The sequence below is a fragment of the Typopeltis vanoorti genome, chromosome 25, assembly GCF_054136105.1.
Source record: "Typopeltis vanoorti isolate ZY-2024b chromosome 25, IOZ_Tvanoo_1.0, whole genome shotgun sequence".
NCBI lineage: Eukaryota > Metazoa > Arthropoda > Arachnida > Uropygi > Thelyphonidae > Typopeltis > Typopeltis vanoorti.
Window position 1 is genome coordinate 13669899 of NC_143573.1, and position 24920 is coordinate 13694818.

General features: G+C 36.0%; 2 protein-coding genes across 4 annotated transcripts in view; both read right to left on the reverse strand.

Annotated features, from left to right (window-relative positions):
- Positions 1-1763: 1763 nt before the first annotated feature.
- Positions 1764-6834, reverse strand: LOC150092555 (vitellogenin-1-like). 3 transcript variants are annotated; one of them, XM_090414427.1, is made up of 3 exons: positions 5374-6834; positions 5073-5269; positions 1764-2170 (listed from the first exon to the last, which is right to left on the reverse strand). In XM_090414427.1, exons 2-3 carry the CDS (start codon positions 5251-5253, stop codon positions 1887-1889), a joined length of 465 nt encoding a protein of 154 aa, XP_090270553.1. In that variant the 5' UTR covers positions 5254-5269; positions 5374-6834; the 3' UTR covers positions 1764-1886. The 3 variants fall into 3 exon arrangements, with proteins under 3 accessions (XP_090270553.1, XP_090270552.1, XP_090270554.1); XM_090414426.1 differs by having other exon boundaries at positions 5073-6834; XM_090414428.1 differs by having other exon boundaries at positions 1764-2174; positions 5073-6834.
- A 149-nt stretch (positions 6835-6983) lies between these two features.
- LOC150092556 (vitellogenin-6-like) overlaps positions 6984-24920 on the reverse strand; it is a 30862-nt gene continuing 12925 nt past the window's right edge. Inside the window, exons 13-27 of the mRNA XM_090414425.1 lie at positions 23913-24130; positions 23666-23772; positions 23093-23361; positions 22239-22359; positions 21219-21474; positions 20832-21120; positions 19911-20123; positions 19517-19792; positions 19027-19164; positions 17952-18173; positions 16328-16622; positions 15096-15256; positions 14746-14988; positions 10789-10972; positions 6984-7387 (exon numbers count right to left, since the gene is read on the reverse strand). Of these exons, the coding sequence (XP_090270551.1) occupies positions 7092-7387; positions 10789-10972; positions 14746-14988; positions 15096-15256; positions 16328-16622; positions 17952-18173; positions 19027-19164; positions 19517-19792; positions 19911-20123; positions 20832-21120; positions 21219-21474; positions 22239-22359; positions 23093-23361; positions 23666-23772; positions 23913-24130 (3288 nt within the window). The 3' untranslated portion in view covers positions 6984-7091. The remainder of the gene's footprint in view (positions 7388-10788; positions 10973-14745; positions 14989-15095; positions 15257-16327; positions 16623-17951; positions 18174-19026; positions 19165-19516; positions 19793-19910; positions 20124-20831; positions 21121-21218; positions 21475-22238; positions 22360-23092; positions 23362-23665; positions 23773-23912; positions 24131-24920) is intronic.

Here is a 24920-nt window from a genome sequence, read left to right on the forward strand (position 1 = left end):
ATTCTTCTCTGGAGTTTGAAAACTTTTCCCATACGGTAATTTTCTGCTGGTGATACTGTTATCACCAGTATGTTTCTAAAATAACAGTATCATATCACCAGCGGAAAATTACCCATACGGTAATTTTCCGCTGGTAATACTGTTATTTTAGAAACATTGATGCAACTCTAAAGCTGTTTTGAAAACGAAAGAACTTAATGCGGGCTCGAAATTAGGCTACGGAGTAAGATCAGGAAGATTCCAAAACCATTTAAGAATTGGCAGTCCCAAACCACCGATCGCTCAAGATGTGCTGCTTGAAGTGGCCGCTTCTTATCTGTGTCAAATGCTCCTGTGTCCTCAGGTTTCTTTTATGCCGTGTTAGATACGTCGCTGTCAGATTGAACAAATGCATAAATGTCTTTGGCAGATCTGAAAAACTGCTACGTACCAGCCTATTTATACAAGAATCCATGTGTAGTATCAAATCCATCATATCAGGATGTTTTATTGAAACGAACTAATATTTTTTTCTTGCTTTCCTGAATAAAATTATTTTCCTACTGTTTTATACTATTAATAGCCAATAAATGTTCAGAGCTCTACATGCAACTAATTTTGTTTTTAGTAGGTCTTATTCGATTACCTAAGCCACTGGTTCCTCGGGAAGTTGGCACCTTAGTAGGGAAAAGGAAGGAATAGCTAACACTTTTGTTGTTAAGCACGACTCCCACATCTACTCGATATTCCATTCACTTATTTCAATACAAAATAAATTAAAAGCAGTTGATTCCATGTTTATTTGTTAACGTTATTACACTGTAAGTTACCAGAGTGGTTATAACTGCCATGTAGTCACTACGTCATCAGACATTTATTTCATTTAACGCCTGTTATACTGTAGTTATCACATTTGCCGGTGCGCAGTTGTTATGTACATCTGGGTTGTATATCGTAATTCTGTTTCTGTTAGTGGACTAGAAAAAATAGAATTACGAATACATCCTATTATATTCGTAGTTCTATTATGAATGTATCGTCTCATTAGATTTGAAATATTGTGAATTGTTTCGTTGCGGGTAAAACGAGTTTTTTATCGGTAGGATTCTCATAAAAATATTTTTTATTTTGCGGTTTATTTTGCGTGTCCATTGACAAAGACAGTTCCGTCATAGTCTCAGTTGCCTTGAACGTAATTCTAAATCAAATCAAACAGTTTTCAGCAATCCAGTTTATTAGTTTTCCTCGACATCTTATATTTCCTTGCCAAACAGAAGCGTTGCCTGTAAAACTGAAAACTGAGTAGTTCAGCCATTAAAATGAAGGATATTACTAGGAATACAATTAACATTTATGAAATATCCGTCAGTATACGATCGCGGTTTCCTAATGATAATTTGTATGCTAATTAATTTAAATCTGTTTAGATCAAACGAAGAAATTTGGTTGCCAAATGAAAATCACTCAGATAGAAGAATCCTATAGGAAATTCATCTGTAGACATACTGGTCAAAAATCCCCTAAACCAACAAAAAAACGATAATTAAAGCGACCAACGAGAATTAAACATCTTTAGGTAGTTTCTTGTGTACATCTCATTTTTCCCTCCAGGATTAATTGTTTTGTGAGCCTTAAGGTGCCAAATATACAAGAAACCCGTACGTTAATATTTTTATGACAAAGGCGATCGACCAATACATTAAATGTGAGTTAGGATTTGTTTCTTGCTGTACAGAAGTCAGGTCAGTTGGATCTTCTCAAGAAAGAACAACAGTTTCTTTATGTTAGGTAAAATAGTTTTTATTATGCAGCGATAAATCTGTACACGTGCTTGTATAGGATATTAAAAGAGAAACGAAGATATCGAGGTTGATGGGATGCATTTTTCTAAGTCGATTGGACTGGACCTACGCATGTATTCTGACGCAGCTTTCGGGATATTTGACTTGAGCTCGGTGGTCCTCGAGCTTCATTGCGACTTCATGAAGCACACGGTTCTTGCTCTGCTTTATGAGATAGCTGGCAAAAGAGTCGGTTGTGGGGAGACAGTGGAAAGGAATTTCTTTGGCGACACGTTGGGTTTCCTTGCAGCCTGGAGCACATTCAGGTACCGGATGGATGGAGAAACAAAAATGAACGTGACGTGTTACCTCAAGCAACTTGTTGCGAAGAGCAGTACATCTAACGCCATCTGGCTGAGAAATATGTTTATGAATTAGTTATTTGAATAAATTTAATATAAAATTGTCTAAATGATATTAAACATTTACTTATATTCGTTTTAGTTGACAATTTTAAATAATTAATATTATGTAAAATAATATTAATTGAAATATGAAAAAAAACTTAAATTCTTCTGTTTTGAGGTTGGCAGAAATATTTTTCATTTCGTGAATTATAAGTTTTGTACAGTACATAATATATTCCATACTTTCGTGTTTGTGCATAAAATATAGAGCGTTCACAATTCAACAACTTTCAGGAACATCTTCTAGAGGTCATTTGAAGCAAAACCACCTTCAAAACTATGGGTCCTTTTCCAAATAAGAAGTTAGAACACACTAGTTAGGCGTGCAAAGGTTAGGCCTTAACTTTTATATGTGGGTGGAGTTTGTGTGCAAAGAAGCGCAGTGCAGCGCAAAATGCCTGAAGCATTTACAAATGAAGAATGCAATCGTATGAAAATATCACCTACTTGCATACGACTTCTGAACTGGACACAGTAGGAACTGTAGCAGAATACAAAACATCTACAAGAATTCATGAAATTATTTTTTATTCGAGTTCAAATGCTTAGTTATTACAGCCGTTCCGTTACATGTGAAGCTAAGTTTTAGCCGTGGTGACAACTGGCTAGGGAATCGTGAAATTGATTTATTTAGAGTTGCAACACCATCTGCATAAAATGAATTGCTCCGTTTTTATCTTTAATTTTGATATAAGGTTTGGTTTAATCTTTACTTCATAACAGCGATCTCATACACATTTTTTCTTACACCTGGAGTACATTACACCTGTATATCCGTCATTTCTAACTGCTGACTTAAAACGCAAAATATTTAAGTTCTATTTAAAGAATATACATTGAACTAAGTAATATTCCGTATAATTCCAGCACTTTGAACAGTTTTTCTCTTGACACCTTGTCATATTCTTTTCCATTTCGTTCTCCAAATACAGATCCATGCTTTATTTCTGTGAATTCTGGACTATTTGCTTAAAACACCTGATTCTGATAGTTCTTAGTCAGGATGCAGTATTCATATTCGGATATTCATGTGGAATTCAACCTTCTGAAGAGCCCGTTCAGTGTGTCATGCAGTGTAGCTACAGAGAACTGAACATTTCTGGTCGAATATCATGGACTCAAGTGGCCTTTCAGCATTTTGGATTTCTGATGGCTTTCATAGCTCAAGTATTCATATTTACCCCTGACTGCATTCCGCTTGAATATTTTCTAAAACTGTTTGCTCACAGTTTTTTTGAAAGTAATTTCTTCAGAACCCTCAAAATACCCGACTTTTAAGTAACCTTTATCCTCTCTCTCTGATTCCCTTTTATAGTCTTTTTTCTTCTGTTTCTGAGATTTTATTCAATGGTCTACAGAATATTTTGCCAACTTCGTGATATTTTTATTCTCTTCTTTCCAAGAGTTTTCGTTATCTATTTTTATCCAAAATTTTAGTTTTCTTACATTTTTCGTATTCTTTGAGGACACCTGATGACTGATTGACCACGAATCAAGAAATATGAATTATTTCCTGTTTGTCCTCTTCATTAGGTAGTCTGTCTAATGACTAGTTCATAAACTCAATAGAAATTCATCCATTAGGTGCTTACAATTATTATTAGCTTTTTATTTTTGTTATCTAAATTTTCTCCAACATTCATTTCCTACTATGTTGATTAGATCTCCAACTAAAAAAGTAACTTTTTATTTGTCTGCCTTCTCTTAGAGACTAAGAAAACGTTATTCTACTTATTTACTAAAATCTTCTATCGAACCACAGGCATAAACTTTATCTAATTTCCCATTTTGAAACTTTTGTATGTTACTTTGCTTGAAATTGACTCAAATTAAAAATTTTTTAATTAACATTTATTATGAATAACACAGCTATCTCCCATTCGTTCCCCTGATAATCTTATTTGAAAGTATCTCAGCTGTTCCCGTCACTAGTGTGTCAACACGTGAGAAGCACGAAGGATTTATGCTTCGTGGTGAGATTAGATTATCAGTGGCAAATACCAGATTGAGACACGGATAATTTGAATTTTGATACGATTTTTAAATACAGCCATATAACACGCACAGAAATCGGAAAAAGTAATCGCTTGGGAAATTATTACTTTTTTGACTGAACCAAAGAAACGCTGAAATAACTTGTTTTACTTATTTATATACAAGTTCCAATCCCCTTTCACTGTAATCAATCATACAATCCGCGAAAGCTCTGGCAGAAAACGGGACATTCAGCAGATCGTCAACATTGTTTCCTACTGCAAATATGGACTGAAAAGTTATAAATTATTAATAGAAAATTACTTGTCTATATCGGTGTTTTAAGCACTTCAGTTCACACACTTCATACATGTAAAACAGATGTAACTCAGTAAACAAAATGAGCAACTCATGACAAATGATAACGTCCAATTGGATGACACAAAATCCAATTACAGCTACTGATTTCTAGGTGATATTGTCCCAGCCCACACCGTGCCTCACTTTCTGGGCGGTTTATAACAAATGGAACGTTAAGTATATGATCTGCTGGGCCAATCTGTTCGAACCGCTTAAAGGTGCATACACTTGGGCTATCAATGCGAATATGATGTCAAGTTTAAGTGATGAAAAGTGTCTTCTTCATGAAACATTAGTGTATTTGTGTTTAATTTTAGGAATGAAGCCAGGAAACAATTAGGGGGATCTTTAACAAGAATAATTGCAAAAATATAACATCGGTGATAATGCTGTTTTCTGGAACCCGGAATATTCGCCCTATCAGGGACGAATATTCCGGGTATGAGGTGCACATCCAAGTCTATCTCCAGATACAATAAGTAGAACGTGTCAGTTATGTTTTCGGACTTACCTCTTCTGGATATTGCGTGCCATCTTTTACTAAATCCCAGATTGCGTCGACTATCGAAAAGACAGTGTTCATTAGCTTCATGTTGGATGTAGTTTCTCAGGAAGGGGTTCGCGTCTCTGATACCGATGTTTGACAAGGCTCGAATGTAGATGTGTCCCGTCTTCACCATCGTGGGCCTCATGTAGGTTGCTAAATTGCTAGAAAAATAACATTTTAGCATGACTAAAGTTAACCTTTTAACTCAAAATAGTTTTATTTTGGACTGCTATGAAATGGCTCCGAGAAAATTACTGGAACTCACTTTTACATATCTGGTAGCCACATCAGGGGAGCATTCTGCGTGATCTCATTCATGACGAGCCACACACGTTTCCCGAACTAAAATACTGAAGGCCAAGTAGCAGCTGCGCTGAACGCTCTTGTATTCCTTGATGTATGGGTGTTCGCACAGTTGCTGATTGATAATAAAGAAAACCCTGAGATAAGAGTTGGATAGAATCACTAATGATATTGTTTAAATTCAGTACAGTTTAATTCTTTTCATAGATTACAACAGGCTAACTTCATAAATGTTAGTTCTTGAATCATTTGTTGCTTGAACTAGTTCGTCAGACATTTTTTTATATTTCTTCGCATAACAATTGTAGAAGTATTTAATAAGCTCCAAAGAAAGAAGAATCTACTTACATAAAATTCACTGAGCAGAATTTCGGAGGGTTCTTTAATGTAGTTAGGAAGATGACGAATGATATTTGCTACTGTCAGCAGTGGGAGAGGTCGGTTAGCTTTTCATTAGTGAGCGAAAATCTTTTTTTTTTTCTGGAAATCGACTTCTCTGTTTAATACCCTCTTTATTCCTTTGGATTATAGAAATGTTCTAATGGAAAGAATTGACCTGTAAGCAGAAGTTTTTAAATGTGATCAAAAATAAAATTTCAAACATTCAAGCACTAATCCGTTCGGAAAAGCTATTGCATTGTTTTCTCTGTTGCGAATGCACATCGGTAGTCATTCCTAATGGTGACGAAAATTCACCGAGGTTCTTGTTCTTTGAAAAAAAATCCAACTAATCTGCAGCAATATAAACAGATAGCACAATTGGTTTATTTATGGAATTGGGGAGGAACCATATAATCAATTACAATAATTTGTTCCACTGTACACTTTATGGACTCTTCATTGTATCCAGATTCAAATCCTTCATTCTGACTGTACAAAACCAGATGAATTTTTTTAAAAAAAAAGTTCTCCCCGAAGCTGTCAGAAAGAGTACTTAGTAACACAGAAGTTAGCAGGCTTTTTAGAGAAGTCAAAAAGCCGTTCGTAGAAGATGTTTTTCTGTGCTAATAAAAGATTATCGCAGGCCGGTTGTTAACTGCCTTAACAAGACCGTCCTTGTGGTAGTAATCATATCTGCTATAGCCATTCAAACTAGACTGATTGCAGCATGCATCTCATGTGTTATGTTAAATCGGCGGACCAGAGATCCGGAGGACACTGTTTCCACTTACACAAGTCACCCGAGTCCTTATGGAGGTGGGCGAGGATCACTCGGAAGATTTGACTGACCTTTAAGGACTGCATTGCCATTCAAGGAAGGAAGGAAATCCAAGCTTTTTCAGAAGAAATGTATGATAAAAACTTTTCATACAACGAGACAGTGATTGGTAGGTTTATGTTAGAGATAACGTCCAGTGAACTGATTTACTATATTTACGATCTATATTTACTATCATAGCTAAATACCACAGTACCCAAGACGCAACTGATGGTTGTCATAATTCATTTGTAATGCTATTAAAATGTTTTTTAAATTAATGTAGTTTTTTGTTCATTTTATATAATATTATTTGGTTCATTTGTACACACACACACACACAAGTGTTAAATGTGAAGAATAGCAGAGACAAGTCAATAATTAGCTTGATTTTATTTTAAGAAACTCTGATCTGTACATGACTTGAAACAGGCTGAATAACACTTATTTGTTTCCAAAGAGACAAATTACTAGATTTTTAATTAACGCGCATGTTTGCACCCGTAGTGAAACTCAGCCGTATCTTGATGATTCGCAGACTTCGGAGCTAATTCACCCAACACACGACGGCGACTTTCTTTTTTCAAATTTTGAGCAGCAGGATCGGGAGCTAGCATACAGTGGAACGGTACCGTCTTAGAAATCACCTTCTGTGGCTGACATCCAGGGGCACATTGCGGAATGGGGTCTGTGGTCAAACAGATCTGGGGCTGATGCTTTTTTACAACATTCTTGTTTACGTTACGATATACAGTGCAACCTGGAGATCCTGGAGGTACTAATTAAAAAAAATATATATATAAATACATGAAAATAGAAACACCATAAAATTGCTACTATTCAGTTTGAAGTCATTTCTCTATGTTCCTTAGACTTAGAATTTAAGAGCTCTGTTTCTTAAAAGCGAACTTTTCAATATGAAATTATTAAACTTTGACCCGTTATTATAGAAAATATGGCCTGGAAAAGTTCCTACTTGGGGGAATCGAATCATCTGTAAATCTTTCAATCGGTCTGCTGATCTAGCGTTATAGAAGTTACCACGATATACACAATTAATGGCTATATTGACGTAAGGCCTGTATGTTTGTGAATGGCTATATTGACATAAGGCCTGAATGTTTCACTCCTAGTACCGAAGATCGTCGACGATCTTCAGTGCTAGGAGAGAAATTACCACATTTATTGGAAGTCTGAAGTATCTTGAGAAAGTTTCATGTTTGGTCTGTAGAGTAAGGTTCCTGGATTACCTAACCCATAATCCAGACATAGTACCAAATGCACAACACATTTACAACTTTTCGCAAGTGGAATTATAAAAGAATAAAATGAATAAAAAGCAAACATGTTTTTGGACAAAAAAAAAGTCATTTATGAGTTGGGAGCTAAACGTTACACCTCGGTGAGAGACGGGTAGGGAGGAAAAGTATTTAAATTTACGAGCTGAAAAGTGAGATTCTTCTTATACATTCTGTAACCACTTAAATATCATACGAACACACACGCATCTTCACAGAAGTTAATCTCTTTTGCAACCCATTTAAATGAAACCGAAGGTTGGAAAGTAATGAACTTGGCCGCCTTGCCACACCATTTCGTGTAATGAGGAGAATTAGCTGTTTGTGCATGCTGGAATTTCACATATCCTAATGAGAGGGCAGTAATGTATAGGAACATGTTTCCACCTGACGGCTACCTATGCATTAATTTTAAACAGCACTAACCAAACCAAGTATTCCAGTTTTGTTGGTGTGCTTGTGAATGTACGAGTGGGCGCATGTGGGCATTTAACATCGACTCATGGAAGTGGGTTGGTCTTTAAAGTTTGCCCTGATGAGATAAACTGAAATGATCAATAATAAAATAGACGTCATTAAATGAAGCCGCTAAATCTTTGGATATTCGCAATACACCTCTTTTGTGCAAATTTATAAACTTAAATTAAATTCGCCCGGCCTTTCTGCAGACTGATATTTCCTTTTCAGCAATCTCATTTTTAATTAAGTTATTTGAATTACATACAAATCCACTTTTTTTTTACATCTCCAATCCGTCCGTCCTTCGTAGATAAGTTAAAAAAAAATCAGCTAACACCTTTTTTATTCCCGTATACGGGGAGTTGGCGAGGCCATTTAGCCCTATCTAACTGGTTAAGTTATTGGTCTAAATACTGATAAATTAATTAAAGTACTTTCACTGCAAAAAGCAGTTACGGGATGATTTGTAACGTAACTGCTTTTTTTATTATTTTTTTGTTCCAGAATAAACATAAAAGAATTTATTTTTTTACGTATTTATTATTCAAGCAAAATTTAAACAAAACATATTTGCGCCATTAAATATAAATGAAAAACAAATTTAATCAATCAAAATAAACATAATTAGAATAAAATTATTCAACTATAAATTAGTAGTTTAAATTCAAATAAAAATATTTCGTTTTTGCGCCCTCTTTCGGAGTTTGATTGAACCTATTAGTTGCGCAGTTCTTTATGCTCTGAAACGGTGATTTGTAAATGGCTATATTGAACAGTTTTTGTCTCATGCGCTGCATTTCTTTCCCCCCCCTGAGAATTTAATGTAAACGATATTTGGATTGTTCGGTTCGTTACTGTGCGGAGTTAACTACGTTGCTGAATAATAGTAAGAGTTGTGCTATTTTATTGTGGTAATTAACTTTGTGGGCTAATTAATTTGTGTGTGCAGTGAATTTACATGATTTCATACAACATAGTAGTTTGATTTCAGTGGCGAAGAAAGATGATTTCCATAACACTTTCCAAGGTACGTTGTTTTACTCATACTGATAAGCACTTTCGTTGGATTGATAATTGTTTATGTAATAGATAAGATGCAAGCTGTTTGACTAAATACGACATGATTTACATGTAAGGTGTTCAAATAAAATTAAGCAGATTACAGCAAGTAAATCGGAACAAAAGCGTAGAGTGCATAATGCATATCATCTGACTATTATCATACGATTTTTCAGGCTTTATTTAAAGTTGTATTCAAAAGAAATATTGGCATTTACTGCCACAGTTCCACAATACTTTCTTCCTTGTGGGTCACGGCCCAATGAAGGCCATTAGTCGTATGGAATCTACTCATGTAGATCTCTTGGTTGTTAAAAAACAGCTATCAGTAATTCAGACATCGATGATTATTTGAAAAGTAATGGTGATAACAATTTTCTTTTACAAGATATGAGAATTTCCAGTTTACTTAACTCAAAAGTTGTCAACTTAACGCGCTATGATAATTACGCATACGAGATTTTTCAGTAAGAAACAGGAAGTGACACCTTTCAACATGCACTCACAATAAAACGCAAAAAAAGAACAAATACGTTCGAAATTGGGCTAATGTTTCGGGGTGGGTGGAAGATGACATCTTGCTTTATGCAAATTATTCGTGGAATGGATAAAATTCTTTTTCTGGTCAAGTGAAATAATTGTAACTCGGGTGGTTATAGTAAGCGTAATAATTATTGACTTTTTTGTGGTGGTTAAGTAAAATTTTACAACCCATTGTAAAGTGAAACAGAAGGTGATGAGTTAGGTAAGCTCGCAAAGAGATAATATACTGGCCTCGTTCCCTTAATGTACCTACAATCATAGTTAGCCAATTTGTTCATCTATCACTATTAGTTTTCAAAATTTCGGAAAGAACATTAAATTCCACGAACTGGGGAAGGATGTGCACAAAATGAAGTTTGTTTTCTAACGGGGATTTGTATTAAGGGCCATTTATTTATCTAAAGAACGGTATGAGACTAGCACGCTTCATTATTTTAATACGTTTGTTTTACTAATTATTTCTCGTGGATTTATTCTTACAAACGTGTATGATAAAAGTATAAAAAGAGATGCTAAAAGTCTATGCTTATCTCTTGATCGGAGAGATCAAGTACCAGTAATGGGAGCAGCTGCGTGATCATAATGGATGAAAACACTATGGGACATATGTCTATATTAACGATTTGTGCAAACACAAGTTTGCACTGATGAAAACGATCCTATTTACCGATAACTGATCAAAATACTCTATAGATCAACTCAAGAGAGTGAAATTCTTTAGCAGCGCGTGAATTGCTGTAATCCTGCCTGCACTTTTCTCTGTTTCTGGATTGTATGATATGCTACATTAATGAGATAGGCTAAATTATGGGTTGCTTACCTTGGTGAGAACATTTGTCCTCTACTGATGGTGCAGTGCAGCTTTTCTCAGGAATGGCATAACTGTAGGCGAAGTATGTTGCATTAACACAGGCCCAACCGTCTGGTCCCTTGAATTCGTCGTGCTCCATTCCGTTATAATCTCCGCACAAACCACACAGTTTTCCTTTGTAGTAAGGCGACACCTAAAAGAAAACAAAATGGACAACTTTAGTTTCATATATGAAAAACAGCTTTCTGGTTATTTGTATTATGATTACGAAACTAGAATCGATGTCCAAGATAAAAGCTTGAATTGCACTGGGTTATAATACTGCTGAATGAGTGAGGTTACATGCAGTTTGTGAAGTAGCCTTGGAGGCTGCAACTCTGAAATTCGCTTACTAAAGTGAAACAAAATTTCTTCTTGGAAAGGGTACTTTCATCACATAATGTTCTATAGAGTTATAGGATAAAATATTATCCGGGTTCGGGTTTTAGGCAGAGGGACCCGTTCGAAAAATATGTTAGTCTTCCTCAGACATCATCCTCAGCACTCTGCTAGAGGAAACTCCATCAATGGGCCCGCTACCTGTTTGGGGAAAGTGTTTAGGGGCAGCACAAAGAAATGGTTCTGGAAATAGCTTTAGGGAACTGATAGAGGAAACCCAGCGCTGCCAACTAGATTTAGTCGGGCTTTCTTCGACCAAATAGGAGAGGCTCTGGAACTGTCGACCTGGATGTGGGGTGGAAGCTCTACTACTCAGGTGTGAGTCCGATAATGTCTGCTCAGGCAGGTGTGGGATACAAGTCCCTTGCTGTCAGACTGTGTTGCTGAGTAGATCCCATTGGGGGGAATGGGTATGTGTGTTAAGGCTCCTGATCATAATCTTAGGTGCATAGGCTTACACCACAACTTGGCTGTGGTGTAAGCCTATGCACCTAAGATTATGAGAGTCAGAATACTCTGCCCTCCTAGAGAAGTGGATGCTGCTTTATGACAGGGTGGCAAATATGGAATCAGTCCTGCTAATGGGTGACTTCAATGCACATGTTGGAACAGATGACCAAACATGGAGGGGTGTGGTTGGGAGGAACGGCGCCTCTGACCTTAACGCGAATGGGTTGAAATTATTGGACTTCTGCTGTACTAACAGCTTGTCCATAATGAATACCTTTTTTCAGTACCGAAAAGTCCATAAGTATACCTGTTACAGATATACACTTGGACAGAGGTCTCTGATTGACTTCTTTATAGTCTCATCAGACTTATTTTCCTCAGTGTTGGACGTTCGTGTGAGAAGAGGAGAAGAACTGTCAACTGACCACCACCCTGTTGTCTGCACTTTACTGCTTCAGAAACCAGATGTTACCCTCAACGCTGGTAGGCCTAAGCAGCTATACCACGTGAAATGGGAGGCACTGGAAAATGAGGCTGTGAGGAAGAATTTTGCAGATGACATTTCCTGCAGGTTCAAAGATATTCCCAAGCACACTGCAGATGTTCAGGAGGAGTGGGAACTGTTCAGAACAGTTGTCACTGCACTGCCTCTTCACTCTCATACTGTGACAGAAAGTGGCTTGGCGTGGCGACGGGCAGTGAGAAAAGGACTCCTTAGTGGAACCAAAAGGGCCAAAAAGCTGTCCGGGCAAAAAAGAAGACCTACTTCACATGATTTAGGGTCAGATCACCGGAGATGCGTTTCTGGTACGCTGAAGCTGCTGCTGAGGCAGTAAAGCAGAAGGCATGGGAATCCTTTGGAGAAAGATTACACTCATCCTATGTAAATGCAAACAAAGTATTCTGGCAGACCATCCGCCGCCTTCGAGGAAGGAAATCGTGTACAGCTAGGGTAATTAAGGCCCCTGATGGTGCACTTTTAACAACCGAGAAGGATGTCCTCCACAGATGGAGGGAATACTTTTAGAACTTTCTTAACTTAGGTGGCCCAGCAGTTGTGGAAATCCAAGAGGTGCAGATCAAGGCGATGACTAATCCCACAGCAGAAGAGGTCCATTTTGCAAGAAAATCGCTAAAATCAGGCAAGGCTGCTGGTGATGATGAAATTCGGCCCGAAATGCTAAGAGCCTTAAATTGAGACTGTGTTCTCTGGCTGACTCGAGTGTGTCAGGCTGCTTGGATATCTGGATGAGCACCAAAGCAATGACAGACAAGCATAATAATACCAGTCTTCAAGAAGAGAGACCAGAGATTGCAGCAACTATCGTGGCATCTCTCTGCTCAGCCTGCTGGGGAAAGTATATGCTAAGTGTTTGGAAAGAAGGTGCAGGAGCATAGTTGAGTCAAAGTTCCAGGAAGAACAATGTGGCTTTCGTCCTGGTAGAAGCAGAACTGACCAAATCTTCACTTTAAGGCACGTCTTTTAGAAATCTTGGGAATATGCCAAGAATGTCTGCACATTGCACATGTTTCGTGGACTTGGAGAAGGCATATGACCGGGTTCCTCGGGATAAGCTTTGGCAATTAGTACAGGATTATGGAGTGGATGGCCAACTATTAGCTGCCATCAAGTCCCTGTATGAATACCTGCAGCTTTGTGTCAGGGTAAACAGCACAAAGTCCTTACCTTTCACAGTCTCCGTTGGTCTCCGTCAAGGGTGTGTTCTGTCACCCCTCCTTTTCATAATATTTATGGACTGGATTGATATGCACATCCTTGGCATATCAATCCAATATCAGTGTGTCCGAATTGGAAGATGTAGTATTGGACATCTGCTTTTTGCAAATGACCTAGTTCTGTTTAGCTCTTCCATAGATGACCTCCAGCGGACCCTGGATAGGTTTATAGCTGTTTGTGCAGAAGCCAGGATGAAGATCTTGTGGCCAAAACTGAAAGATTTGTGTTCTCAACACAACCATCCCAGTGCACATTATATGTGAGTGGAGTCCCACTGAGGCAGGTGGAGAAGATTAAATACCTTGAGTCCATATTCACAAGTGATGGAAAGTGGGACATAGAACTAGATACTCGAATTGGCTTAGCAAGTGCAATATTGCGGGATCTTGGCCGTTCGGTAGTATTGAAGAGGGAGTTAAGCTAGAAGGCAAAGCTTGCTGTCTTCAATACAGTCTATTTCCCATTTTCACCTATGGTCATGAGATTTGAGTAATGACTGGAAGAATGCAGACACGAATCCAAGCGGGTGAAATGAGGTTAATTCGGGGGATTGCGGGGCTGACAAGAATCGACGACTCAGAAGCTCTGCAATTCGGGAAACGCTCAATACTCAACCGCTGCTTCTCCGTGTTGAGAGATCACAGTTACGTTGGCCTTCCACCCTCTTTGCCAAGAGGGTGGGAGGCCAAGGACTCTCTGGATAGATTATATCCAAAACCTTGGGTGGACACGTTTAGGAGTCCCACCAGAACTCTGAGCTTGGTGGTGGAGGATCGTGACCACTGGAAGTTGCCCTTGCAGCTGCTGTCCCCATAACCCAATTAGGAAAGGTTGGCCTTGACGATGGATGGATTTAATTAAACTTGTGAACATTGGACATTCAGGTATTGGAATAATTATCATTTTACTGGGAAACAAATCATAAATTCACATGGTCTATTTTGCTGAGCCCAGCGCTACCATAATGTTTGTATGATATATATTCCGATTTATCATTTCTATTGTTGTTTCTTTGTTTAAATCTAGTTCATTCGTTTGAAAATGGGACCTCATTTTGCATCGGTGACCGCTAATTATTTTTATATACGACGATACAGTTTTCTTAAACGTCCTTAAATTTCTATAATCAATAAATAATTTAGCCCCACTTTAAAAATAATGATAAAGCACCATTTTGGATCTTGATAAGAAACTTAGAATAATTTCTATATTTCCAACTAATATCAAAAGAAAAATTCAGTCATTTGACTGAATTAGTCTAAATGGAAACACCCGATATACATATAATATGGAACAGGTAACATTAACGGTTTAGCAAATTATTTCGACCTTCTACGTACCTCAATAGTAATGGATCTGCCATCTGTGTACACATACACCCCGTACTGGTCGGACCTCACACTATAGTAAAATCCATCATAGCTGATTTCGAATACTTCAACTTCTTGACTGCCAACAGTAACGTTGTAAGTGTAAGGAGTGTGTTCAGTTACAGTGACCGTGCTACCATTGACTTTAACAGAAATCTCCGAACCTGTTGGTGTCATTTCAATGTAAGACGGACCCAAGTATACAATAGTAGCCTAAAAACAAACAAATACAACAGCTTTCAGTATCTTTGTACATGCAAGAAAAAACTTGTGTGAATAGGGAAAAAGGTTCTCTAGTAAATAATTTAGTATTTGTTCACCTTTTGTGGAGGATTCTGTTGAGAGATTATCTTTTCCAAAACGAGGTAGTGTTGATAGGGTGAGCAGTCCTTAGAGATCACCTTGTAGCAATCCGTGGGTGGCAAAGGATAGGTCACATTGTCGAATGTTTTCACGTGATGACTTCCAACCGTACAGAATGCTAGTAATAAAAATACAATTATTTACTGTATGATAAAAATTTAATTCAAAAGAGGATTTCGGATAGTAGACCCCAGTCATGTTATCATTTGAAGTGATATTTAGTTTTCGTTTCAAAATTAATCTTTTTCAAAAGTTTATGACATGACATCACTTTTAGACAGTATTCAGAAAAAATGATTGGCATTTTAAAAGTTAATATAAACCGACTGCATTAACTTGCTGTTATTTGAAATAAACTATGCAAAATTCACTTCACCCGTCTTAATTGTTCAAACAGAAGTTTCTTACTATTCCACTCTCTTTCTAAAGTTAACTCAGCATCTAATTTTCCACATTATGCACAATATATAGAAGAACGTCTACGCCACTTAGGAAACAAAATTCGGCAACACAGAGCTGTTTCATCCGAGGATCACTTCGAGAATGAGTTGCATCATTCTAGAAGATGCGAGAATAATCATAAACATGACAATAATTGTAAAAGTTCCTGTTCAAATAGTATAGTATGTGAACCAACGTTTGCAATTTAAGATTTCGGAAGCCAAAAGTTTGTTTTTTTCCTTGTTAAAAGTAAGGAGTTATGTATCTCAACTGGAATGTATTAGTTGTTGAAAATATTAACGATGTATTTGAAATAATTAGCATGCATGGGTTCGATTTACTTCCAAAAAAGCGGTGTTAATTTTAGCGTCTGATAGTTTAGTAAGCATTTCAGTGAACTATACAGCGGTTTAATGTAATTTAATTAAATGTAGCATTTGGTTTGTCGAAAAGTTAATAAGTAATCATAGTTTTGGCTTAAAGTGACCCCATTTTAAATTTAAGGCGATGCAAAATACATAATGAAATGATAACAAAATCAATATTCGTTTAAGGCAAAGTGCTTTATGTTCAACTGTGATGACATTAGAAGAATGCGATCACGAACCACTCAGTTTTATGATTATTTTGAATTACTTTTCAATACTTGCATTATTTAAATGCACTTATCGTCTTAACAGTCTTAAAGCAATTTTTTTTTTAAGTGAGAGAAAGTGTAAGGAAATTGCTGTTCCACTTGAATACTTACCATGGCTAAACCAGTGGAAATATTCCTGGACTTCGGGGTAATCGGGGTAAGGATACGTGGAAACAGGGACCCAGTCTATCCAGCGTGGGGTGTAGAGATGAGTATAATAAGTGTTTTCGTATGGCTTATAGACTCTAACGTCTACCAAGGGATCTGCAACAGAGAAATTGGCTGCGATGCGGATCTTATTCTCAGGGTTGCCTTTGATGTACGCGTTATCTTCCAGGTGGTGGAAAAGTTTGTGTTTCCAGATCTGGCTGGCTCTGTACGTGTAGTTTCGTACGTACTCAGGGATCTGAAAATAAAATAAACGTAGTTTGCTCTCATCCTTAAGAAATTTTTTATATATGAACACTATCAAAGCGAATGGTAATTGTGCTGTTATTTCGATTTTTACAATATAAAATTTTAAAGCAATTTTAGAATGGATGTGGAATACATATAGTTCATATTTATTCAATAGATGAAATTTTTCGTTTCATGAAATTACAGTATAAAGGTATTATTTCTGGGAAAACTCCCATGTTATTCCTCTTAAAAACTATTATTTTCAGGACTATTTTGCCTGCTTTTGTTTAGAGTGCCCATTTTTTAATGTCATTAATTTAGCTTTTTACTCAAGAATTCTTAGGGCATTACAGATGTATTTTAGAGACAAATATATGTAGTATAATAAAAGAAAATTCGCACATACCTTTTCTTGGATGTTGTTGCTTGTATTCTATCTGCGGTATGCATACTTCTTCTGTTATGGTGTTGAAAGGAGGGGGGGGGGGCGTAGGCAATGTGGGAGAATTAATTTGAAAATAAACCCGGGTTTTTTCAAATCGAAACGGCTCGCACCCCGTCAACCCTCTCCCCGGCCCCCTTTTACCATAAACCTTTCCCCCCTCCTCTAAAAACATGGTTGTTTCTATTTCCAGCCCTTTTTTTTCATCTTTTTCCCATCCTAACAAAAAAACGCTCTGCCCACCCTTAAAAATAATATGTATATATTCTATAAAAAAACCCGTTTTTTTCAAATTAATTCTTCCACATTGCCTAAGCTCCCTATTCCCCCTTAACATCATAACAGAAGAAGTATGCACACCGCAGATAAAAGATAGAAGAGAGGCAACAACATCATCCAAGAAAAGTATGTGCGAATTTTTTTCTATTATACTATATATATTTGTCTCTAAAATATATCTGCTATGTCCTAAGAATTCCTGAGTAAAAAGCCAATGGCATTAACAAAAAGGACACTCCTAAGCAGCAAAATAGCCGTAAAAATAACAGTATAAAGGTAATTATAAATCATTTATCTAATTTGAAATCGAATATCCAATTGATAACATTTCCACGCAGATGGCGTAATTGTACTGAGCATTACCTCTATGTATAGTTGTATTTGGCATATATTTCAAAAACAGCACTGGAAACCTACGAAATTATTCTCCAAGTGTCTCATTTGTTAAATGAAAAGCACTCATGTTTATGTAAATACCTACGTACATTCTCTTCTTTTTCAAATGAAAAGAATCGTGAAATATTTACATAATTTCAAGCTAGTGTCATATATAATGAAAATTACGATATTATCAACTAACACTGCAATTTGAGTCATGCGCAGAATTCTACTTACCTGTTCATACTGGATGTCAACAGTGAAATTGTACAATTTGGTGATAAGATATCTGTAATAGCGGCAGTATGGACTAGCCCATCGATTTTCTTCACGATCCTCCTTGCATTTCTGGTAATAGTAGGCGTAAATATTGTCAGAATCAGGGGTAAGTTCCTTTTCTCGGTTTTTTATTAACTCTTCTTGTTCTTCTGTCTGGTTCACGCTTATCTCCACTATGATCTGAAATATATTTAAGCATGAAAACTTTGTTTATAAAGATTCATATCAACAAGATCTTATTATCAACAGAGAAATTATATTCGACACTTAATCATTGAAGTTTATTCCCCACTTTTCTAAATCCATATTAACCAAACAGTTATTTATTTTTTGGTAATTTGCTTCAAGATAATTATTTTACAAAACTAATTTTATAATTTTGTGAACTATTTTTCATTCTTATATTTACATATCGATATGTTCTAGTTGTATATGTTGTAAAACATACAACTGGAACATATAAAGTTATATACGTTTTAAAACGGTGAATATAAAAATGAATATAAAAAAACCCGAAAAATTAAGTATTTTTCGGTTGTCCTGCTCGATCCAACTAGCGAGTTCTGCAGTAAGTACACGCGAAAAATGATTAATTTTTCGCGTGAGCGGTGCTAAATGACAATTGTGCCTGCAGACGTATTTGTTACAAATGTAATAAAAAAGTACCTAGACCTACGTCAATATCCACTTTAAGATATAATGAAAATTTACTTCTGCACATCCTTTCTTTATTCACTATATGCGTCCGACGCGTTACATCCTACTAATAAACTATCTTTTAATCGTGCAGTTTTTGAAACCAAAGCGAGCAATCGTTTCTTATTTTTGAACTCATAATCCTATATTTCGTACAATCTGTTTTAATTAGAAAATATTCGAACCTTTCATAAAGCAATATACGACTTGTAGAGGAATGGAGTGCTTTCCTGTTGAAAGAAAATGAAAAAACGGTATCGCATTTCTATAGAACATGTTTGTTATATTCGGAATAAAACTGTGTAGAAGTACGTCATTTTCAGAGGGTTTCACCTACCTTTTTGCCACATCTGCAATCCTTCCCAAAGTGGACATGGACACTAGCATTAAGTGATGCATTGCCATGAGTGTCAAGATCCTCGTACAATTTCTTCAAGTCATAATCTGGATACCGCATGTAACCTGATGCACACATCTGCAGAGATAAAGAATTTTATTCATTAGTACTGATTTCATAAATGTAACGCAAGGTTCTTAGTAAGTGAACATCATAAACGATACGATACTTCACATTCTTGGAAGCCCTGTATTGTTTTTATTGAAACACATTTAAAGTTATTTCAAAAATTAAACTGGGATAAAGAATATGAATTAAAATGCAACTGACACTTGATCTGTTTTATAGATTGTGAAGGTGATCTTCCTAGATCGCTTAGCCATAATTGGTGTTGTAATAGCCGTGTTGGCAAAATAGTGCAAAGGTAATGGAAACTAGTAATTAAAAAATCAGCTATTTTCATTGAGAGAGAGAGAGAGAGTATACTCACTTTAACTTCCTCTGTCTCTTTTCTGGAGAAGGGAGTTCTCTTGTAGTATACTTTGAATCTGTGCTGCAGCTCGTCTTCGCTATAGGCATACACAGTCTCTCCTTGAATTTTTCGTTCCCGTTCACCCTTTCCGACAACCTCCCCTTTCAACACGTGTGCGTAAAACGGATAATCTGCCTGTGGATAGTAATCGTCAGGAGCGTCGTAACCTGGAATGGCAGTTGGGTCTTCCTGTCCGCTCACTTCTCTGTATTCATACACGTACGCAGCTTCGATCTAAGGATCAGAGAAGAAAGAATCATTATGCTTAGGCCTAACATTAGAACACACTTAAACTTTTATTAAATCGAACAACGTAATTTCTTTCACTTTTTGTATACAAATGAAATATCACCTGTTTTGTTGCATCTTGTCTTGCTGGAGTCGACCATACATCCACGTGGAAGGATTCAGCTCTGGGGTTGGTATAGTGGTAGTACAGCTGCTCGCGGATGGGTTTCTCGGTGACAAACTTCCACCAAGAGCCATAGTCGTTCCACACAGATTCGGCTCGACTTTTTACTTTCAGACCAAGACCCAAGTAATCGTGTAAATATTCCTCTTCCCACTGCAATTGATAAACACAATTGTGAGATGTCATTCCTTGTAATAACTGCTTCTAATCAGTACTAAAAATAATAGATAAAACTTGCAAATATAACAAAACATTGTGCAGTTATAATTCTTCTCAAAGCTGTTTAATTAAATAACTAGTCTAATTAAATAATAAAGCTTAATTTTCATAATTGAATTATCTTTCAGTGGGTGACAAATTATGTCTAAGCAAATGATTGTTGAATTTATAGGAACATATCGAACGCCTATTTGTCTTTGAAGACAGACAGACTTGAGAGAAATAGGGATTTGCGTAAGCTCTAAATCTTTGTTTCAACATATTTTATCCGGATAAAGAAGCTTAGGAATAAATTCAGTTGTTTAGAAATAGTTTGTCTTCTTTCGATTATGATAAACGATTCCCATTTTAATCCGAAATCAAAATGCTGTTATAAAATTATGTAGAAACTCTGTTAGTTCATCGGCTACTGTTAAATTAACGAAATGAACGTTAATAGTTAGGTAGAATCTCCAAAATAAAACTGGCGCAGCTAGAATAACGTGCGTTTTGGGTGGAAGTGACATGTGTTCAAATTCCGCGCCGAAAAAACGGTAGAAAATGAAATAATAATAAACATAATGCCCATAATTCATGACCATAGTTGCTTGTGTATGATATTAAACAACCAAAACTCTTTTATACATGATAGTAATTTAATACCTTCTCTGCAACGTCTTCCTTGTAAAGTACCAAAGTTTTCTCCTCTTCGAGCAGGGGAACCAAGTTGGTATATTCATCGATGTAAGTGAATGGATCCGATTTTTCATGGAAGAAATGATGAGGTGCTTCTGGATCCAACTTGAAGTTTACTTTTGGTGTGGTAAGGTCGACGTGCAGCTCAGCTTTCACAGGAATGGAGACGGTGCTGCGGCGATTTAGACCGATGCCAAGAGAGACTTGTTCCCAGGGCAGTATGACCGATAATGTTTCGTATATCTCCTTGTCCATTCTGTTCAGATAAGGAAAATATACAAGAGTTGTTTAATGGAAATATTCTCATTTACTTTTAGGTAATTTATGAAGTAATGTAAAATACTTAATACTTACAATGCGTGACCATCGACTTTCAGACGGACTTCGGTTGGTGGTTGAACCTTGTTTCCACTAAATAAATCTGGTTGCATTTCGAGTTTCAGATCATTGTTCTGGTAGGAAGTGTAAACAGGTTGTTTGCGTTCGAACAAAGACAGTAATCCGAGTTCATTTGGCACCACAGATGTCTGGTCATCCACTATCCAGAACTGTTTATAATGGTTTCCGAGATCATTCAACATAGATGGAATGTCTGGAATGGCCAAAGCATCTGAAAAGGATGATACAGTTAAGAAACGGATTGTATGTTTAAGTATGAACAGATATTGTAACTCGTTGAAAACATTTACCTCACATTCAACATGTTGGATGTTGAATGATTTTAAACGTTCCGGCTTTTATTTCATTTAACTTTTTAAATTACTTACATTTTTTCTTACTCGTATGCGCATTTGCAACAAAAATAATCTAGAGTCCAAAGATTGAAGGTTTTGGGATTAAAATTAAGTCAAAATTATTTTCTTCAATGTAATTTTTTAATGTCTGCATAAATAAAGCTTTAAGTATGGAATAATTAGCAAAGGTAAGTAAATTGATCCTTTTTGGAAGCAGCATAGGGTTGGTCGAGTTCCAACTTGATATGAATTCACAAGCTAGAGACATCCGTCCATCACTTTTGAAGAAATTAAAATCGAATATAATTTCATTTTTTCAATAAAAACTTTTACAGGGCATGTTTAGCTGTTGCAAATCAAGACTTCAGTTGAATTGTGAATGGAAACAAATTTTCTTATAAAGCAAAATAAGGAATATCAGAAAGTGTACTCATAATACAAAAGAGAAGCACAAATATCTCAACGTGTTTCCTAGTGCTCATTGTCTCATAACATCAACGATTATTAAGTTAAATAAATTTACATTTCCCCTGGTAATCCTCAGATGAACACATTGGGTTCACTAAAAATTATCTTTCTACAAATAAGCCATTAAGACTGTAATTATCTTAGCACAGAGAGAGAGAAAACATCAGCTTACCATCCTTCCATAAGCTTTCCAAGGTTTTTTCGTCGAAGTGATAAAACGAGAAATCGCTTCCCATGACACTGGCATAAAGATAACCATCGATGGGTTCGTATTCCCGAGTAACCAGATGCAGCTGAAAAACAACGAACATTCAGTCAGATATATTTTTAGAACATAAAAGTCATATTTATGTTCTGAAATCATCTGTTATTATTTTTTAAAATTATTCGTATGTTTTACCATCTCAGAATCAGAAGTTATACGAGGGCGGGATCTGGAAAGTTCACATATTTTCTCAAAGGGAAGCAGAGCGAGAGAAGAGTTTCTAATAAAATTTTTAAAATGCAATGTATGCTAGTAAATAATTTTTTTGTACTTTAGTATTTAAATTTTGACTTAAATGAACCTCCTTTCTGCTTTGTATTTATTCAATATTTTCACCTGGCATAAACCTACCATATTTCTTTCGAAAACTAAAATACAGTATTCTTATTTTTCGCTTCATTTATAATTCCAACATTTCCCTCTGACTCTGTTAAATAACACGGATTGAACTTTATTTCTATCTTTTATCCTAAAATTTTACTTTGATTGATTGACTTAAGGAACATTTACTTCAGAATACTGAAATTTTAGGACATGAAAGATTGAATATGTCAATACTTGTTCGTTTTTTAATCTACACGTTCACTATCCTCGGTATTATTATTAAAAACTTTAAAAAAGGACGCCTAGAACTATCTACAACGTACTAAGCAACAGTTAAGTAATGTTTAGTGCTGCATAACCAAGTTCATGGCATATTATTAATCAAAGGATCATTTCTAATGTGCATTTACTGAACAAAAATTTCATTATTTACATACCTTTTGGTTGATCTCTTGTATGTCCCGTTTGGCATCCCGGCGAGTACGTTTTCGAAGAATATCGAATTGGGATTCACGGTAAAGTCCTTGTGGCCCAATGATCTTGTCAACGATCTTCTCCAGTCCTGTAGCCCGATAACCAAGCGTTAATGCATTATATGAGTGACTGTAAATATGGTCAGCCACCCTGATGTGCATCGATCGAGGAATATAACTGTTGTTGTTAGCAACGACTCTTATCTGAGTGTAGCCTCCCAAGTCGTAATCCTCTGCAATAAAAGAAAAACATTCGTTCTCTCATATAAGAAGAAATACAAATGTAAATAGCATGAGATTGACGGGACATATTCATTACAGTTTAATTAATCCAAATATTCTGCAATTGTCATCACATTATGGTTGAATAAAATTGAGAAAATACTTGTGTTTTGAGCCATTATTGGATATATATATATATATATATATATATATATATATATATATATATATATATATATATACTATTTTTTTTTATTAATGTTAGGAATTTCATTTTATAATTAAGACCATGGAAGTATTGCTGAAGTTCCTTACCATCGTATCCTGTATTGTAATAGTTGAGTGAGTAACTGTTGTCCATATCATTCCAAATTGGGTAATACTCATCCAGAAGGTGAGAAATCTTGGTGATGTTTGAGCTTCTGCAAATAGCATAAAAATAAGAATGTCATGAAGCCACTTCATACCTCTCTATAAATAGTTATTTATTTAAACACTCAAGATAGCTTTAATATAAGTTATTATAGGGAGTAAGGAATATGACAAGAAATGGCATACTTACATGGATTTATGACAGGGGAATGTGGAGTTTTCCAAGTAGTAGAAAGTGCTGTACACGAAAGCAGCCACTTGGACGTTATCTTCCTCACTCAAAGAGCGAATTATGGTTTCTATCTCAGCAAGAGTTAGATTGAGAGCGGAGAGCATGGTGAAAGCGGTGATCCTAACTTCGTAATCTTCAGAGGTATTGAAGTATACTGGCATCAGCAGCGAAATGACCTGGAAATAGAAATGGGATGATTATTATTTGTGAAATCGAATCATTGCATTGATTAAAGGTTGTAGGATGAGGAGTAGAGAAATGGAGAGGGGAAGTAAGATAGAACACGACGTGTGAAAACTTCTTAGACAATATAACCGAAACAATTACGAAAGAAAGCATTCATAAATGTTAATGTAAGAAGAGTTGAAGTTGTTTAAGGATAAAAATTATATGATTATATGTTAGAAAATAAAAGAACATGAAATGCATCAAGTTTGGTGTTCAGCATGTCTGGCAAAAAACAGAAGAAAAATGAAATGTAAATCAACACAAGGAACGTTCAGAATCTCAGAGAGTGCACGACATGCTATGAATGTTCATGTAATAAACTTTAATAAACATATTTGATATTAATATTTAAAAGAAATTATTTGTAGCTCTTGGTTTATGGAAGAAAAGTTAAATATAATCCGCATCTTTTTTATTGTAGCGTGCGAGAATTTTGTATTTTATCCTGATGACGCAATGTTTTGCATATTTTAATACATATGCAAATGCATGTGTGAATTTGAAATCGGCATTTGCAGTGTTTTGATATCGAAATCAGCGCTGTACGTTTGAAACATATCTTGGTCTATCGCAGTTAATGAAGGTAATTCAAACAGCAGTGTCTGTTAATGGCTATATGTGAAGATAATGCATTCTTGGATAGCTTAAAGCACTTGCACGCACTCTCCATCTAATAACAATATCCTCGTAGCAATCGAGGATATTGTTAATGAGTGTAACAGAGCTTTTCCAACACGT

Excerpts from the sequence above, each read along its gene's own strand:
- LOC150092555 (XM_090414426.1), bottom strand. The coding sequence starts at position 5,292 with ATGCTAAAATGTTATTTTTCTAGCAATTTAGCAACCTACATGAGGCCC. Across the intron at positions 2,171-5,072 it reads GCACGCAATATCCAGAAGAG|ATGGCGTTAGATGTACTGCT; the intron begins GTAAGTCCGAAA and ends TTTCTCAGCCAG.